This window comes from Bombus terrestris, chromosome 3, assembly GCF_910591885.1.
Source record: "Bombus terrestris chromosome 3, iyBomTerr1.2, whole genome shotgun sequence".
NCBI classification, from domain to species: domain Eukaryota; kingdom Metazoa; phylum Arthropoda; class Insecta; order Hymenoptera; family Apidae; genus Bombus; species Bombus terrestris.
In genome coordinates, this window is record NC_063271.1 from 10656356 (window position 1) to 10676606 (window position 20251).

The window sequence follows — 20251 nt, forward strand, 5'->3', positions numbered from 1 at the left end:
TATTGGCACTGAGAATACTTAAAAAATTATGTGATAATATTAGAACATAACGTTGTAATGAAACTTTAGCGGTAAATCTCAAAGAACATTGATCGTTCCTAATTACGTCGGGGGTTACCTATAATATTTCGACTAGTGGCCAGGTGAAATGTGTCGGAAGCCACTTCACGTCGATTAATAATTTCAGGACCGCCGTACATCCGATCGATAGGACCAGTTCGTGCGATAGCCGGTGTCGATACCACCATAGCTTGTCCTTATTCCGGCTATCCTATCACGTCAGTCGAGTGGTCTCGTGGAGGAGTTGCACTGCCTCTTGACATAAGGCACCGTGTAGACAGCGAAGGCCATCTTACCATCGCCAATGTGGATCCAAACGATGCTGGCATTTATACTTGCATGGTTAAAGCAAGATCCGGTGAAACGGCGAGCAGAGACATTCGGTTAACAGTCAGTAGTGAGTATTTTTGGCATAAAAATAGAGTAATTCTTTTACGTTTAAATATTTTTTAACTACAGAATATTCATCGAATATTGATTTTTAATTTTTACTTGTTATAGAGTGTTCACATTTCTTCAACTATAAAATACTATAGAATATTAATATTAATATTAATTTATCGGATGGAATATTAAGATATAGAAAATTGAAGTACTCGTGATTACAGGGTTAAATTAATTATTAGTGTATTAAGAAGTTTAAAATGCGAGATGACTTTTCTTAGATTTGATAGTTTATAGGAAATTGAAGTACTAATGAAAAATGGGGCATAATATTATACATATTATAACAGGCGAATATTTACTATAATTATCTATTTTTCCCGGTAAGATCGTATTTCAGTAGAAGCAAAAAACGTAAGTACCACTATGCACATACATACATTCGTTTTAACGAGAAACGAGTTTTTGTTTCTGTTTCCTTACGGTCGGGTCGCTTACGTCCACGAAGAAGTCACGAGACTAGGCGAAAGAAGTAAATTGCACGCCGGAAAGAATTCCTCTAGCGTTACTTCTCAACTTTTTCTCATTTATCGTGACGTTTGAGAAAGTAAGCTAAAAGATATACACGTGGACGGAAACTAATAAGTGTTAACCACAATAATTATTTTTACTTTCTTCTCTTGTATGTCAATTTTTACTCCGCAAATGACTGCAAATAACAACATAAAAATTATATTAAAAAGGTATAAAATTACTGCAATAATTAGCGTGATTTATATGTATAGTATATAATATATTTACATATATTTGAAATAATGATTGAATGAATAAAGACAAGGAAATTTAAAGAAATAGTAAGAACAAAAAATGTCACTCGTTTCAGGTCCACCTGTAATGAGTCCTTTCAATTTCCCTTCAAACCTCCAAGAAGGAAGTCGCGCCCAGGTCACCTGCACCGTCACTTCCGGTGATCTTCCAATTTACTTCTCCTGGCTAAAGGATGGTGAACCGTTACCTTCCTCTCTACGTGTACGTCTTTGTCTCTCTAAGAAAACTAATTTATGTGAGCCAGCTATTATATCGTATGACAAAAAAATATTTAATTGCACAATTTAAGAACCAATATTAAACTTAACAACAAAATTCCTTTCTATCTATTTGCTCAAGCGTAACAATTCACAAATAAATTAAAATTGCATCGTTTGGTAGTCTCAAAGTAATTTGAAAACTGTACTCTATTGTTTGAGAAATAATTAACAAACTAAAATTCTAAGCTTATAAAAAGAAATCCCTTACTGTCTTTTATAGTTTCATACTCTGTACAATTATATTGTAACACATAAAGTGTAATAAATATAAACAATCAGTATAATGTACTTACCTAATACCATTTATGATCCTATAACAACTTTAAAAAATTAGAAAATAAGTCATTAAATGCTACTAAATTGAAAACAAGCTCCATTCACACATATTTGCATTTCAGATCGAGGAGAGGGTAGCTGAATTCTTCAGTCTACTGGTCTTTAAGGAACTTTCTTCACGGCACAGTGGCAAATATACCTGCGTGGCGACTAACAGTGCGGCCAAAGTCAACCACACAGCGGAACTTTTGGTAAAAGTACCTCCACAATGGATTTTCGAGCCGCAAGACGTGGCCACCCTCCTGGGAAATCCATTGAACGTCCATTGTGAGGCCAAGGGATTTCCTCCGCCACGTGTCACGTGGTTGCGTGCCAGGGAAAGAACTTCCAACGACTATCAACCGCTTGTTGATGGTTCTGATGGAAGATTAACTATTCTACCGAATGGATCTTTGTGGACAGCATCTGCTGGACCACAGGATGAAGGACATTATCTGTGTCGAGCAAATAATGGCATTGGATCTGGTCTAAGTAAAGTGATCTATGTATCTGTTCATGGTAAGTCAAGTTTATGAAGGTGAATTTTTTAATTTTATCTGATGTTGACATTATCTTTATTTAATTCATATTTTGCATTAAGCAAAATTATCTATTCTACATTTATGTCTCGAATGTTAAAGGACAAAATTTGTATTTAATTTCTATTATATTATTAATTAAGAAGATATATTCTATTTTGTATTATTACAACTATTATAACAATTATACACATCTATAAATTTACTAAAATATTAGTATTGATAATATGTTCATGAAATATTTGTACAGCATTTCAAATACTATTTTTTATAGACATTCATTACGAGTTCCAATTATCACAAACTTTAGTATAATCGTCAAATTTGAAAATAAATTGGCATCCTTATATAGTCATAGTTATTCCATTCTTTTATTTCCTTTTCTCTTTTTTAAGAGCACATAAAGGTGAAAATATTTGTAAAATATTATTATTAGAATTTCGTTGCAGTAATCTTATAAAGTAAACGAGAATATTTTATCGTTTTTTTATAGAACCAGCAAGGTTCGAGTTCCAAAGTAAGAACGTGACGATCCGTCGTGGCGAGTCCGTGACGCTTGATTGTACTGTCATCGGGGATAATCCCATAGAAGTGCAATGGATGCATAATAGTGATCGTTTAGATACTAACAGTCACCGGTTAAGCATCAGTCAAATAAAAACAGACAACGGCCTCAAGTCACAATTATCTATAGCAAGCAGTGATCGTCAAGATTCTGGAGTTTACAGGTGCACAGCGGACAATGCCTATGGGAGAAGCGAACACCTGATTTATCTTGCTGTTCAAGGTAGTATTTTAATAAGATTTATCTCCCTTTGATTTTTCATTGTTGTACCTTAGGATCATATTTCAATTTTTTGATATTATTAATTAGATAATTTCTTTTCTAATTTTGTATTTAATATGAAAAATTAAATATAAATATAAATATTGATATTTAAAATGAAATATTCAACTAGAAGAAGTGTAACAAAAAATATTTAAAAATGGGATTAAACATTAAAAATTAAAATATTTTTAATAAAAATATTTTTAATACAATACTATAATAACTTTGAGTAATAGTATTAATCATAGTTTTTAGAATATTAAAATCCTTGATAATACTTCCAGTACGAAATTCTTAAAATCTCGAAATGTTTCATAGTACTCAGAATAAAAAAAAATTCTTCAAATTAAAAGACTCTCCAAGTGAAAAGGTTTTAAAGTCCAAATAATTAATAACGATGATATTTGTTAATATGCATAACATGTGTGTATGTTCAATAATTGATAATACAATTGCTATTGACTCATTATATTAATTAAAAAATATTTAATTAATCTCTATAATATATCTCTACACGCTCCTAAAACATCATATTATCATCATGAATAAATTTATTGCTCTATTTTCTGTGTTCAAACGAATTAATTTATTCTGTGATCACGAATGATAATTTAATTATGCTAATTCTATCGCCTGTACAGAGAGACCAGATCCACCAGCCTCGCTAGAAGTCATAGAAATCGGCTCGCGATCGATACGATTATTGTGGAAGAGAGCTTTCGATGGGAACAGCCCGATACGAAATTACGTTATTCAGTATCGATCTCTGAATCACGGTTTAGCTGACGATTGGAATCCCGCAAAAACGCACAACGTCACTTACACCCCTGGAAGTTCCAATAACGGAAATAACATACATCCAACGCAAAATGGTAATTTCATTTTAAATCATGTAAAACTATAGCTGTCGTTATTATTTGAAAATGTCTTCGTTTTTATCTCTATTCTACTTCTTTTTAATCTTTATAAGCGATAATACTTTCGAGCTTAATTTTTTGATATTTAATGGACGACCTATATGTATAGAGTATACCGTTTATAAAAAAATGCAATTTACGAAAGCACCAAATTTTTGTTTAGTTTGATTTCTTTTTACAGTATCGATATCCTTCACATTCACATAAAGTAAAATTTTTAACTAATCTCTTTGACTTTAGATAATGTAACATCTTTGCTTTTATGTAGTATTCATTGTAAATTAATATAATAATTTCAATATAATAATTACAGTTTCATCTTTTTTAGGTCTATCTCCTTTCGAGACTACTAGCGACGATCAGGAAGTAGCTTTGGTAGGAGGACTTCATCCAGCAGTGACTTACACGTTTCGTATATTTGCCATAAATTCAATAGATGTGAGTGTGCCTACTGATCCCGTGGTCGCCAAAACTCAAGAAGAAGGTACAGAAATATACCCCCGCCTAATATAATTTTAATAAATTTATAAATATTTTATTCGCTGTTATTTCATAGTTTCCATATTTTTTATTTTTAACAGCACCTACTGAACCGCCACAAAATATCAAAGTGCAATCAGCAGGACCTGGAGAACTCATGGTTAGCTGGCAGGTAAATATACTTTATAAAATATATAAATACTCAACTTTAACTCAATACATACTATTACGTAACCTAATATATTAATATTACATGTTAGATAAATCTGATTGATTTTGGAGGAAGATGTTAATTCAAAGTAATTTTAATGAAACGCTGAAAGGTTTATTGCGTTTGCAGCCGCCTCCAAAGGAATCCTGTAACGGAGATCTATTGGGCTACATAGTGACATGGTCAGAGCATTCATCTTCGACATCAGGTGTGAACCAAAGCAAAAGTTTAACCGTGAACGGATGGGCGACTACAAAGGTGCAGCTTACAGGCTTGAGAAAGTTCACCAAGTACGATATATCGATCAGAGCTTTCAATAGTATAGCCAGCGGCCCAGCCAGCATTCCCATTGTTGGAACAACTCAGGAAGGAGGTGCGATATACATAAACTTTCCGCAAGAACATTTCCTTTTTATGAATATTACTATTTTACCGTTTAATGGAACGATGGTGATCTCTTACTAATTTATTGTATTGTCTTGTAATTATTTTAGTACCCGAGACTCCGCCAACGCAAGTATCATGTATTCCTCTGTCTTCCCAAAGTGTAAAAGTTTCTTGGAGCGCACCTCCACCCCATCAACATGGAGGAATCATTCAGGGTTATAAAGTATACTATAGACCAGTACCCACTGACAACAGTAAGTAAAATAATGTGTATTATATCTTCTTATGAACATTTTTAAACACAATATTTATTATATTCTATAAATATTTTCAACCACATCATAAAGCTGTTTCTAGTTTTCTGATTTTTATCAGTGTATTTAATTGTATATTTTTCTACTTTTCTTCTATAACAAACGGATATCTCAATTTGTCACAAGGAAATCTGTTTTATAAATTATACCTATTTTAATAAAAGTAAACATTTTTCATGTGATTGTATAATTTTTATCCAAATATTGGTACTGTAACACGGATTAAAGTTATAGTACTTCTCAGATACATCTATGACAGATCTATGATAGAATTTTTAGCATTGCAATCTGCTCAAGTTAAGCATTTTATATTACAGATATCTGATTCTCTTTCTCCACTAAAGGCTTGTTCGCATTAAAATTTGTTTTAGTGGACATATCGACAGTGGGTGAAGTAAAGAAGACATCCAGCGTAGAAACTTATCTACACACTCTGTACAAGTATACGAATTACTCTATTCGAGTATTGGCTTATACTGGTGCTGGTGATGGAGTTCTAAGTCCGCCGATTTTTTGTACAACGGAGGAAGATGGTAAGAATCTTATTTTTATTATTTTTTGATTCGCCTAATATAAATACTTTTACTATTTATTGTAACTTGTTTATCATTCATTTTAGTACCAGGTCCTCCAGCTGGTATCAAAGCTTTAGCGCTAACCGCGGAGAGTATATTAGTTTCGTGGTTACCACCCCTACAACCAAATGGGAACGTTTCCAAGTACACGGTTTACAGCAGGGAGGCAGGTTCCAGTAACCATAACACGCACACCATGCACGAACCACCATCGTCACCGACTGACACTCTTACTATGGAACTAAGAGGTTTGGTTGAAAGGTAATAGAAATTTTATAAAATTACTGTAATGAAATTTTAATGCAAATAATGATGTAAAATAAAATCACGTATCAGTAAATTGTACGAGTTCTGGGTGTCAGCAACGACAGGGCTGGGTGAAGGAGAACCGACCACCATAGTAACTCAAACTACAAATACTAGAGGTTTGATTACTCATAGAATATTCTTTGTAAATTGTTTAATTTATGGATAATTTTAAATATACATAATAGGGTTTAATAAAATTGTTTCCACAGCTCCAGCTAGAGTGGCGTCTTTTTCACAATTATTAAGAAGAGCGATTAAATCATCAATTACCTTGTCTTGTTTGGTCGTGGGTAATCCTACGCCTCGTCCAATATGGACATATCGAAATAGCCAAGTTTCTACTGGAAGACATTACGAATTAACTGCTGATGGTCATCTCAATATTCGTGGTTAGTTTAACAATATCGGTTTAAGAATAATTGAAAAAATCTCTGCTGAAGGGATCGATAAGATAAAATGATTAATTATATATGTATTTGATCGTGGGTATATTATTTTCAAAATTATAATTTTAGTTATATATAATATACAATACATATAAACCTACGAGCCCCCTCAGAAAGTTTCTCAATTAATATACCTATATGTACTTTAACTCATTCAATCAGTAATTTTAAAGAATCGTTGCAACTTTAAAGTGTTATGTAAGATTCAGACAACTTTGAATAAGTTAAAAAATATATAAACGAAGAAATTAAAGAAAATAAAAATTTTAGGATTAGAACAATCAGTCGCTGGGAATTACACGTGTTCAGCTAGCAACTTATTCGGTGACGATTCCATCACTTACACATTGGTCGTGGTGATGCCTCCCAGAGCACCAATGTTAGAACTACAGTATACAACAACGAATAGCATAAGACTTAGGTGGAACCATCCTAATAATGGTGGTGCTACTATTCAAGGTATATTAGAAATATAGAATATCAAAAATCGTAATAGAATAATCAAACGATAGAATGATATTATTTCTAATATTAATGATAATTAATAAAACTGATATAAAAATATTACTTTTATCAGGCTATGTGTTAAGCTACAAAAGGGACCAGGGTGGCTGGGAAGAAATCACATTATCACCCGAACAAACTGAATTCATTTTATCAGGTTTAAAATGCGGCTCTTCCTACTTGGCACATTTAACAGCTCATAATCGTGTGGGCACTGGAGATCCAAGTCCTTTAATTAGTGCCACGACCAAAGGAACTGGTAACTTTTTAATACAAGTTTAACTTCTTACATAATCTCCTATTAAAATACAATATAACTTTCCTAAATTTTTCTCATAGCTCCTTTATTACCAAAAGAACGAGACATCATCTCTGCCAATGGCACCTCTGTCAAATTAAATCTTATATCTTGGCCAAATGGTGGTTGTCCGATTCAATATTACACCGTAGAGTACCGTAGACGTGTCAGCACTGAACCATGGAATTTAGTGGCAAGTCGTGCTACAGAAGATCTAGTCATAAGAGAGTTAAAGACTGCCTCGTGGTATAGTTTACGTCTGACAGCTCATAATGACGCTGGATCCACGCAAACGCAAATGGAATTCGCGACGACCACTCTCAGTGGCGTTAGTATTGGTCCTCCGAATGACCTGATTATGGAAAACGATGTTAAAAAAGCTATACCTAATCATAAAGTACTTTACGTGGTTGTACCTCTCGTCTGTGCAATCGTGCTAATTATTTGCGCCGCCATTCTGGGATACGTAATGCTGAAACGCAGTGGAAGGTATATTATTTTCAAAATTATAATTTTAGTTATATATAAAATTTGAATTATAAATTAATATGTATAAATTCTAAAAATTGTCATTTATTTAATAAATATTTTTATGATTAAGGATGATATTATTTCTGCTTTTTAGAGCTAATTACTTAGGAGAAATTCTTCCTGGACAACAACAGAATCAACAGTCAGGATTGGGTTTGGTTCAGCAACAGCAGCAGCATCAGCAACATCATCATCTTTCAAGCTGTATGTCGACCATGCAATTAAAGTCCACTGCTGAACGTGATAATAGAAGGAATCATCAGGTTTATACTAGTTCGCCAGTGAAGCAAGAGAACCATAAGTCTAACGACCATGGATCAGGTTTGTTTTTATCACTTGTCAAATTGGAGAATTAGATTCAATAGAAAGAAGTTAGAGTCTTATATTAAAAATATAATTTTCTAAAGGGATCTTTAGATAATATTTTTGCATTCTTATTACACACATTAACTAACAATCATTTTCTCTCTTGTAGAAATGTACGAAATAAGTCCGTACGCCACGTTCAGCGTACCAGGAAGAGAAAATCGTTCAGTAACAACAGCCACACTCGATTATACGATGCAATTCAAAACGTTTGGACATTTGGAGAACGAAGACATCAACACGATCGATTACGAGAGGTCCAGCGTGGACTTCGAAAGGTAACTGTTTTCTTTCAACCCTTTTCTATTATTTAAAACGCATGCTAGGCAGAGTAAACGTTCCTTGCTCGACTTCCTTGCTAAAGAAAGCTTGATATCCTGCTCCCAAACCCTTTTCTCTTCCTCTTTCTGGTGTTCTTTCACGTTCAGGTCTAAAACTCCAAGGTGGCACAAGCAACGATACTTCCCAAGCATCGCAGAAGCGGAGAGCAAGCTGCGCTCGAGTCGTCAAGGTTCCGGAAGCGACACGTCCGGAAGCCCTTGCGGAGAGTGCGCTGGACCTAGTTACAGGGTACCAGTGAAGCCTTGCAGAGGTAAATTTTGTAATATTGTTTCTAGTTCCTCTTGGAAATTCACTCTTTTTCTTTGATTTATTAATAACCCTGCTGTTTCGTTCAAATTTTTATATTTCTACTTTGCCCCCTGAATGACGCGAATTTTCTACCAAATTTTGTTATTTTCTAAATTTTTAGAAAGATTCGCAATTAAAGCAGTAATTTTGTAAAAACAGTTTTTGATTTAATTTATTGCTTTTTTATAGAATAAGTCTATAGATTGGTAAATTTACGATTACATACTTAATTGCATAAAATCATTCTGTAGATGTATTTTCACGAGGGGTGGAATCGAGTACAGAATCCAACAACGAAGGCTCACCTTCACTTGCGAGACGACGAAGCCGACAGCCGAGCCGGTCTACTCGCAGGTAGCCAAGGTTTGTTTGTTTCCACATAGCACTCAGTCCTGATTATGTTCAATATTCGTATCACGATTTTATCAATCTCATATCTCATAAATAATAGAAAAATGTAACGTCTATAAGGACAATCACGATGATAATAAAAGAATTAAAATCCTTCATATGCAATACATTTCATAAAAATTCACTCTTACTACTACATTAATTACATTTTTCTATTACTTCAAGATATCGTATCGTACATCTTCATAAATTTCATCAAATTCCTTGACGATTAAATTCATATATATATCATCATAATCTCTCATCATTATGAAGTAATTATATCCATATAAAATATTTAATAACAATATTCTTTCAAACTTCTCTAAATTAATCTGGATCTACTGAGATTATACAAATATCTAATTTAAACCTTATTTAACCATTAAATACCAGATCCAGAATAATTAGTCAAACTCGAATCAAAGATCAATTTCTTAATGAATGGCGATAAGAATATTTTCCAATATAATATTATGTATAATTTCTTATTTTTCTAAGTGTTGTGTTTCTGATCCATTGTGCAGTTCGGTGGAGGACATGACGTTATTGCCGCCAAGCGGGTTTAGCGACAGCCGCGAATTGAGCGACGTAGAGTGCGACCGTGATCGTGATCGTGATCGTGAACGGGACTGGCAAGATCTGTCGACCGGGACCCGCCACGGCGGCAGTTTGGGTAGACTGCCGATCGAGGCCGTCGAATCTATGCTCGCTAGGTATCGACACGAACCTCCGTAGACCGTAGTAAGCTGACACGTTGAGATTCCCTTCTCTACTCATGTTAATCCTGGGAAGGCCTCTGAAATTTTGGTTGACTATATCCTGTCCAATGAGTTTCGTCAGGAGATATACGATAGTTACCAAAAGTATTTACACACCACTATATTTATTAATGATGAGATTAAGTTCAATATGTACTTATGAATGCAAACCAAATTTAATATCGAAGGTTTGCTTCAAGAACTTCGAATACTGCTTATTATGGTCAATAGATGTTATAGTTAATTCAATGTATTTTATAAAAATCCTAATCGAACCCTTTGCAAGTAACGATCGAATCATGATATTCAGACCAAAATTACCATTGCATCGAATTCTCAGAATAAATGTGGTAAAATTTTATTGAGTTATAAATAAACAGGATTCCTATAAATTTTATTTTATACCAAGACTCTCAAACTAGATCTAAAGGTTTCAATAGAACAGATGTCTTCTAAGGATTAAAGAAGCTACACCGAAAAGCATCATCAGTCGAACTCAAATAAAAATTCACGCCACATATTAATCTAGCAAAAGCTTCAATAACACAAAGCTTGTTTAGCGTTGAAAGATAGATTAGTATTTAAAGAAAAGTAGCATACCTCCTGCAATTTGAAGTACGACTAAAAACATTATTACACAATTTCGTTTCAGGTACCAACAAAGAAAGGAACAAGAAAGGCAAGAATTCACTATACATGTATGATCAAGATTTAGCAATTCTAGCGGAACTCTTCATGAAAAGGTATAAACAGAGGTTTAAAGAATCCTCTGACTATCAAAGGGTCTTACAGAAACGTCAACGTACAATGAAAAATTGTAATTTTCGACAACTGACAAAGTCTGGTTATAACTCTTGTCAAAATCGGAATTAACTAGGGATTTTCGTCGTAAAAATAAAAATCTTTGCTCACGTTGGAACACTGAGAAGAGCGTTTAACATTTCGAAGATAATGTCCATTTTACTTAAGAGAAATTAGTGTTAGCATAACATCTAATATAATATGTATATGTATATGTATATATACAATACATATATGCAATACATATACAACATTTTGTATACATACGTATGTAATATTGTATATGTATATATACAAAATGTTCCTATAGGTTAAAACTATAGTTTCTCTATATTTAAACATTTTTCTCAGTGCATTCTCCTGTTAAAAGTTATCGACAAATCGTCTGAACGATCGCTTCATCGTTGCATCGAATACTGCCGTTGCGTTATTCGCAGTTCTTTCCGATCGACCAATCGCGAAACGACAGGAACCAGTTACATGTGAAAGTATCGACAAAAGTCCTTAGCCCTATATAAGAATTTCATCTTTTAAATCCCAACCACATACATTACGTGAGAGCAAGAAACGCAATCATTCCTGGAAAGATTCTGCAACAGCGATTAACAAAAAGAAACAAGAACATCAACAGAGTGTTACAAGTCAATTTAAAGATGGAATGATGGATTACACACGTGTATAATCGTCTTACTGTATAGTATAGATTGTACGTATCATTAGTCACACTGTTACCATGGATTGTATAGTTGAAGAGGCATGATGAGAGTGAGGTATCGAGAATCGTTTGCTGCTATCCTCGAGAAACATCGTTTAAATATCTATTGTATAGTCGCTTCTATTATACTTGAACAGCACATGAAAAGAATATGACAGGTCCATCTTTGTTAACTTCTTGATTTTAAACTTGTTAGATGCACAGGTATGTCTAAAAAAAACGGGCAATATATCTTTAAAATTATATAAAGGAGCAACTGATGAATTATTTTTGGAATGTCCAGTAGAATGCAAGAAATATGTGATTCCACACTTACTTAAAAGGTTAGTTTTAGTAACATGGAATTGATTATTGAATTTTAAAATGTATCGTGTCTTTTACCTGTGGTCTTCGCTTTATATCATAAAACAAAAAAGCTGACATGAAGCGTTCATTGAAAATCTAATGATATGATAACTAAGTACAATTGTAATTCTATTATACTGACAAAGAATTAAGAAGAATGAATGCAACTTTATTTCAGTGTATTCAGGGCAACTATACTAAATCGACGCTGTTTACATTTTAGTATAAAAAAATCTATATATTCCCTTCTTTTCATACAAATATCGTTTGTGAAATTACCGTTACATAAATTAATAAGAATAAGAAAATATAATATAACGATGTTTCAAGAAAGAAACGAATCTCCAAATACATCATGGCAACTTCCGCTTTACGCAGAGTGCTAATTGCAACAACATTCCTAAATATCGGCATTAAGAAAGCACGACTGTGCGTTTCAACATTTCGTTTTGATTAATTATGTTGATAAAATAATTCGAGGATTATATTTGCGTCAAAACGCGCATTTTCGATCAAAGATCGAGAAGTGTGAGTGAGAAAGAGTATTTAACGGTATGTTTTAAAAATGTACATACATGTATGCATCATATTTAGAGGGTGAACAATTTATCGACATACAATGAGCTCGATTATTAATTAACGACAAAAGATAGCTTTAAGTATTACGTTGTTTTCATTCGCGAAATATTCTATATAGATATTTTAATGTTTAACCTTTCGTGACCATGCGTTTCGAAACGAAGGAAGAGCAACAAACAGGAAATTTTTTTATCGATAGTCGGTTTCTGAGGATAAAGGTTAGCTTCCATGAAAGCTAATACGAATTTTATTAGAGCGCGAGTAAAAAATTCTAAATTGCTTGTTCTTGAAATGCATAGTGAAACAAAAGGTGAAACATTTTGTTCGAAGCAAAACTTATCGAATCGGACGACTTTCACGATGATCGATAAGTTACCCATTACGCGGACTGATAAGGCATTTTCAAATGTCGATAAGCAATTAAAGTCTCACTCATCGTATTCTCAAAATGATGCGACTGAGGCTAATTAACTACGCTTAAGTTGATTTCTGCCAAACAGAGTTTACGGTTCCCAAAGACTATTAATTTATAAGGCTATTGCCTTAATCGTAATAATTAAACGAGATATCGTTATCATGACGTCTAAAACCGTACGTTTTTCGACTGCTCATAATTTCAGAACTTTCACAAACGAGGGCATGCTCTGTACATTTTATCCAAAAGAAAAGAGAGGGAAAGAAGTTCATTTTCTATATGAATAATATATTTCTACGAAAACTTTTAACAGACTAGGTTGTTCGTAATAATGTTAATACACAAACTTTTTTAATAAGTAACAGTATAAAAGTACTATTTAAACTATCGAATTCGATGGTACTAATATATTTATATTGATATATTTAGTTAAAAATTAATCAATAAACTGCCATATCAACTTTTAAATGTAACAATTTCCCATTTCAAATTTTTTACAGGAATTTACTAGACTACAGTTTCAACTTCCGAAGTTCCTCTTTCGCTAACGTCACATTCAATAATATGTCGCACATTTATCATGTACAGTAGCTCAGGAAAGTGAATGACAATTCGAACATTTGTAGAAATCTTTTATAAACTTTTGTGTTCTACGAAACATTTTGAAATCTCATTAGCATCTCTAATGAGACTCGACTGTCATGATTATATTGGTAAAATTTGAGATAAATAAAATATACAGTACATATATAAAAGTTTTCTATGATAAGTGTTCAAATACTTTTGTGAGTTACTGTGTGTATTTATTAAGGGCTATTCCAATGTTCTCTAAATTTTTTACATTTTTTAATGACGCGCCTTACTACTGACGTGCAACATATGCTTAACTAATTAAATTATAAAACCCTTAGAGAAAAATTCATAATTTAGACATCAAATATGCGGAGTATGCCCTCTTACGAGATAACGACGTAATTTATTATACGTGCATAAATACATATTTCGTCTGACAAACGGACATGGCGAATTTTATAAATCGTGCGCAAAACGTACGATGGCAGCGACCGTATGGTTTCTAGTAAATTTTTTTCAAAGTCAAAAAAAGAAATGCGTGATCGTAGTTAGAAGAAAATTTAGGCGAAAACAAAAAATAGCGCAATTGTTTTTTCGAGTGTGCGTCCGATGAACGCGTGCATAGGTGAGATGCGTGTGATATAGAAACTCGTCGCAGCTACTGCGAACCAGCGAATTATTTGTATAATACATGAGATCCGTGAACCTTAGAACTTATGTATCATATCCTCGTATAACTATCCGTGGACGAGTCCGATAAAATTAATCGTCGTCCGTTATGGTTAACGCGAAAATAAAATAAAGAATATAAAAAAAAGAATAAAACAATCGAATGTCTTATCGAAGTGTCAAAGTTTCACAAGGTATGCTAACTCAGCTTGTTAATAAAGAGGAACAGACATTTATCGCGTCAAGTTTCATTGTCATTTCGTATTCCTTATTTCATTTCCCAATTTCAAGTCTTCTCTACCCCATATCTAATATACACGATCCAATACTAACATCCTATATTCAATATTTCCCACTCCATATCACTACTTCTTTGCATTCGGCAACCTTTATCCTGTATCCAACGCCTTGTTTACCATATCCGAGAAAATTAAGAAAATACCCACAGGAATAATTAAATACATGTTTGCAGAAGTGTAGAATTCTAAATCGTAAAATTTTTCACAGGCAAAATATCTTATTCTATACATTATTTGTAATTTCATAGAAAAATTTAGTTTCAATTCAAACCTCTACTACTATGCTGAATCGATAACGTTGCATGCGATATGAAAATGGCATGAGGTGTCTATAACCCCTAAAACTTGGAACACGAAAAAGCATTGAATGTCACATCTGTTCTATACCTCGTCGGTGGTGGGATACATGATACATCGATAATATCGCATGTGACACATAAATGACATGCGAGTCAGGTGACTCGAAACATGTAACACGAAAAAGCATTGAATGTCAAGTCTATCTTATACTTAGTCAATGATATTTTCTACGATACACTCTATTGGAACGATATTTTCCTATCTATATTGAGCAATACGTATGGCTGTCAACGTGAGAACGAAATTGTCTTAACTTAACTGATCTTAACAACGCTGAAGTGTACCAAACTTAACGACATTGTCCGATTGATTTCACGTTCAGAGTGAATCAAAATTTTCTGCTACTCAATAACACGTTTTTCTAAATACATTTTCATACACACATCTTTGAATAGTTGTGTGATCGGTACATTGGTGTGTATAGTGCGTGAGCAATTGGTGGTAACGTTGAATCATCAAAAGCAATTGTCAATCTGATCTCATCAGACACAAGATTTATCATTATGTGCGCGAAAATGGCTTTTCAGCATCAAGCTGGCACTGCTATGGAATGTTTAAGCGTAAGTATACAAATGATACTCGTTCGATTATTGTCAAGTATTTTTTAGGCATTGAACTTCATAATTAATTTAATTTTTTTTTATTTTTGACAATATATAATTTTATTTTTAAATTCTTTTTAATTCTTTTTTGTTTTCATACAATATAAATTGATACGATGCAATAATCATAATAAAAGATATTAATGTAGTAATATTAAACAAAATATTCTATTATGAACAAATTTTACTATGTACTTTATTTTATTTTTAGATACCAATTATATTGGTAAAAGAAACGGATGTTAATGAAAATGGGGAAGAAGTGATGAAGTGTGGCTTTAAAATTGGAGGTGGAATTGATCAAGATTTCAGAAAAAGTCCTCAGGGTTATACAGATAATGTAATGGAGATTAATATGATATAGGATATTATAAATGCATCCCATATTATCAGATGTTATTAACTGATATTTTACAATATTTTAGGGTATATATGTAACTGAAGTACATGAAGGGTCACCAGCAGCAAAGAGCGGTCTTCGTATGCATGATAAAATTTTACAGTGCAATGGGTATGATTTTACAATGGTAACTCATAAAAAAGCAGTATCATATATCAGAAAGCATCCAGTATTAAATCTATTAGTAGCCCGTAAGGGAGTGACAAGTACTTAAATACCAAATAAGAGATCTATTTGGTCTAAGAAGAATATTTATTTCGCTCTATACAATAACAAAGTCAATTTATTGGAGCTATATGTCTGCCAAATATTGTATTAGATTATGACCAGTAGTAAGATATCTTTGAATTAGTTTTCACAAAATGATTAAATACTTTGTATTTTAATTTCTATTTTTAAAACATATTTGTAATAATTATTTACGATTCCAATTATAATAGGGGCATAATGTTAATTGATGCACACTCACTGATTGTTATGGTTACATTGCAGGCATAATATCAGTTTCTAATTGCAATAAAAATAGAGCATTAGAACAATAGATATATATGTATAAAGGTCCTGTTATGGTTCGTTATTGTTGTTGAAAAAAATGTGATTGTATGGGAATGTTTTTCTGATAATGGCTAATGATGCTATCATTCATGTAAAATTATGCTTAAAAAGCGTGATTTAGATGCGCCTGCGTAAAAATCGTACTATATAATGTTTATTGTATATCAAAATTTGCAACAATATTCCTTGTGCCAAACAGTAACTGCTGCGCTGGGTCCATATGAATATTTCTTAACACTATGTATATATTTACATACAAAAAGAAGTTTTATTTGACAAGAAAGTGAAGCGTATTTCCTGATTGGTTTTTTAACAAAAGAAATAATTATATGGATGAGAAAGTCATTTTAATTTTTTAAGTATTTCTTTATTGTAAAATATATAACAGAATGCCAAAGCATAATGAAGTTACAGTAGCTTAGATATGCAACATACCTTTACAAAATTTTGTATTTCTAGTATATCAATATATTACTGTAAGATTCGTATGAAATATTTCGAATTTATGCATTTAAAATACTCTACAGTGACTGAACAATCATACAATATTCATTGTTTTGATACCATTAAAAAGGTATATCTAATTTACACAAATAAGTATTGTATATTACATGCAACCACTGCATTTATAAGCATTTACAGAATATTTTCTGTTATTGGCGCAAAGAGAAGAATCATTGAGACTGTACACTTTGAGACCAATAGAAGTATTAAACTTTGTATTTTATAAACTTTTTACTTTTATCAATAATGAATGCATTTGTGTAAAGATTTACATGTAAACAACGGCAACACAGTTTCGTGTTTTTTACCTTACATTGGCTAAAAATGTACAATAAGTGAAACAAAAAGGAGAAAGTTCCTGTAACGATATGTACGATTTTCTTTTATATCCCAAGATTCTATCACACAATCATGGTGTGAACAACTTTGTAAGAGATAATGTAATATGTTGTCATAATTTTATAACTAGTCTGCTAAAACACGGGAAAGATTAAAGGATAAAATTGTAGAACATAAATTATTATGCGTGCGACCATTATGCATGCACGTAATACTTAAGATCTTTTGTATAGAATCACAGTATGACAAATTACATGCATTAATTCGCGCGATTTATACTTATATAAAAGTTATATGTTATTTATTACCAAAAATATAATTAATATAGAAAAGTGTGAAACACAAACTAATGATCGTATATTCTGTAAATAACAAATAAATGCCCTATACTGTCATAAGTATGTAACATTATAGTCTTTTTTTATTTAACAAAATCGATGAAATTTGAAATTTGATAAAATTACAAATACTTAATTCATTAGCGCTTCGTGATATTTCAAAATTTTTTACTTTTATTATGTTATATATCAAAATATCTTTTTTATATCTTTGTTTAATTTTTATCTTATTTTAAATTTGATAAAGCAGATAACTTTTAATATCAAGCCATATTTTACAATTAAATTTGCCGTACTGTGTTCTATTTATTTTATGATCTAATAAGTTCTACAAAACTTGCTAATTTAATTTGAAAATAATTATTTATGCAACTGCTCATTTTTTTAAAGATAATTGGATATTATTCACAGACTGTAATTATATATAGTTTGATAAAATGTTTGGTTACGATTCTTCACATGAAAACGCGGCAAAAGATCAACGCTCACGCATCACTATGAATTTAACGGCATATGATGACGTGTCTGGAGCTCACTACGTGGATGGTATGCATGTGACACGTCGTTTTATACTGTGCTTTATGCTAGCAGTAAACGTTTAAAACTAATTGGTGGAAGGTTGGCTTTGCACGATAGACCAAGTGACTTTATTCCAATATTCTCTTAATGTTGTTCACAATAAGATAACGAAACGTATCTTAAAAAAGTGAAGCGAATCCACATATTAATTCATTGTGAGTTTAAATAAAATTTTAAATTATAAAATAAACTTTTGCTTATTTGGCACTTACTGACGAACAAGCGTCAAGGAAACATAACAAATAATGGTAAGTATTTTCGTAAGAATTTTAAATGGGAAATAAAGACAGTTTTTTGTGTAGAAATTTATGGTTATATTTTGTTTATCATTTTAAGCCTGCTGCAGCTAGTGCTACTTTAGTTGGACCCCCGGGCCGATCGCCAAGCAAAGCTATAGTACCTAGAACAGGTGGTGGTGGTACAGTTAGACAAAGGAAAAATGCAACTACTTCAACCAGGAGTAGAAACACAGGAGCTGGTTCTGATGGCATGTGGAGGTTTTATACCGATGATTCTCCTGGCATCAAAGTGTAAGTAAACGTAAAGTCTTGAGAAAAAATATAGAGATATAGAATTCAAATATGTATAGTTGCCCATGAAAATATTTGGATACCAACTGCAGAATTTTTTTATAAATATATCCAAGACATTTATTATAATATATATAATATACAAGGCATTTATTACAAACATATGGTTAGTGAAAAATTAATATAAAGCATGAATAGTAACCCTAAACACACAATTAGTATTACAAATGGTCTTGCTAAATATTTTAGTTTATTAATATAGGATATTATTGACTGTTGAAATACTGTAATAAACTTTGCAAAGTATATGTTTCTAAGAAATATCTTGTAAGTACTATATATGTCCAGATCCATTTCAAATTTTATCAATATTACATTTATTGACAATAATCATGTTTTGCTCTAGTGCTAATGAAATTTCAAAATATTGTTTATGATATATACATAAAATGTTTCTAGAGGTGTTGAAATAGTTTCATGAACTAATATATTTGAGTTAAATGCTAATAATCTAAATATCTATTTACAGAGGACCAGTGCCTGTGCTTGTTATGTCTCTTCTCTTCATTGCATCTGTCTTCATGCTTCACATCTGGGGCAAATATACTAGATCTTAAGATCTAAAATAGGTATTAGCTTAAGAAAAAAATGAAGCAATTGGAACGAGTTGTGCAGTGCAGCTGTTGAAATGAATTAGAAAGAAGTTGAGGATATTGTAAAAACGGAAGATCAATAAGATTCAAGAAAACATACTACATTTTTAATATTATTTTCCAATTCATTTAAGAGAATCAAAGCACTGCAAGTTATAAATTATTACATTTCCATACACTTTCTCTCTATACTTTTTTATCGCGAAGGAAGACCAAAATTTAACGTGCGATCATGAAACACTTATTATAATCATTTATCTTCATCAAACTGGATTTTATAACATTTATAAGAAGATACGCATTGAGAAGCGTTATCGTATCTAAGACAGTTATTGTTTGTAAAGTTACTATTATAATAATATAATGTACAATACTAAAATAAATTATTCTTAATTCGATTTGAAGAAGCAATCTACTAATTCTTTTTATTTTCATCCATCTTTATATAATTACAACAAAAATTCCTATGTTCAATACCAAACTCGAGCATTTAAAAAGATGTCTCTTAAAGGATGCCCATTGTTTTTGCAAGTACAAATGAATGACAATATAAACGAAAAGCGTAATGCGCCATGTTCCATTTAACTGGAAACTCACCCGCGCTCGCGTGTACGTATTGATTCCGTGCTGAATGGGCGCAGATCACAGCGCTCTGAGAGAA

At 32.2% G+C, this 20251-nt stretch overlaps 3 protein-coding genes across 7 annotated transcripts in view; all 3 read left to right on the forward strand.

The window, feature by feature from the left end:
• The window catches only part of LOC100649570 (Down syndrome cell adhesion molecule-like protein Dscam2), a 308069-nt gene extending 293402 nt beyond the window's left edge, over positions 1-14667 (forward strand). Inside the window, exons 13-34 of one of the 5 annotated variants that reach the window (XM_048414706.1) lie at positions 188-457; positions 1328-1473; positions 1931-2366; positions 2880-3173; positions 3857-4087; positions 4461-4616; positions 4714-4784; positions 4953-5196; positions 5318-5464; positions 5896-6057; positions 6144-6360; positions 6436-6524; positions 6594-6797; positions 7125-7313; positions 7432-7617; positions 7698-8145; positions 8282-8508; positions 8663-8831; positions 8982-9145; positions 9435-9537; positions 10101-10317; positions 10987-14667. In XM_048414706.1, the coding sequence (XP_048270663.1) occupies positions 188-457; positions 1328-1473; positions 1931-2366; positions 2880-3173; positions 3857-4087; positions 4461-4616; positions 4714-4784; positions 4953-5196; positions 5318-5464; positions 5896-6057; positions 6144-6360; positions 6436-6524; positions 6594-6797; positions 7125-7313; positions 7432-7617; positions 7698-8145; positions 8282-8508; positions 8663-8831; positions 8982-9145; positions 9435-9537; positions 10101-10311 (4364 nt within the window). In that variant the 3' untranslated portion in view covers positions 10312-10317; positions 10987-14667. Of the gene's footprint in view, positions 1-187; positions 458-1327; positions 1474-1930; positions 2367-2879; positions 3174-3856; positions 4088-4460; positions 4617-4713; positions 4785-4952; positions 5197-5317; positions 5465-5895; positions 6058-6143; positions 6361-6435; positions 6525-6593; positions 6798-7124; positions 7314-7431; positions 7618-7697; positions 8146-8281; positions 8509-8662; positions 8832-8981; positions 9146-9434; positions 9547-10100; positions 10318-10986 lie in introns of those variants that run through there. The other 4 variants (XM_048414703.1, XM_048414704.1, XM_048414705.1 and 1 more) reach the window with 4 other exon arrangements.
• A 594-nt stretch (positions 14668-15261) lies between these two features.
• LOC100645625 (tax1-binding protein 3 homolog) lies at positions 15262-17520 on the forward strand. The gene is made up of 3 exons (XM_003394578.4): positions 15262-15650; positions 15904-16032; positions 16118-17520. Exons 1-3 carry the CDS (start codon positions 15594-15596, stop codon positions 16304-16306), a joined length of 375 nt encoding a protein of 124 aa, XP_003394626.1. The 5' UTR covers positions 15262-15593; the 3' UTR covers positions 16307-17520.
• An 865-nt stretch (positions 17521-18385) lies between these two features.
• Positions 18386-20001, forward strand: LOC100645405 (protein transport protein Sec61 subunit beta). Its single transcript, XM_003394576.4, has 3 exons — positions 18386-18655; positions 18744-18937; positions 19467-20001. Exons 1-3 carry the CDS (start codon positions 18653-18655, stop codon positions 19552-19554), a joined length of 285 nt encoding a protein of 94 aa, XP_003394624.1. The 5' UTR covers positions 18386-18652; the 3' UTR covers positions 19555-20001.
• Positions 20002-20251: the final 250 nt, after the last annotated feature.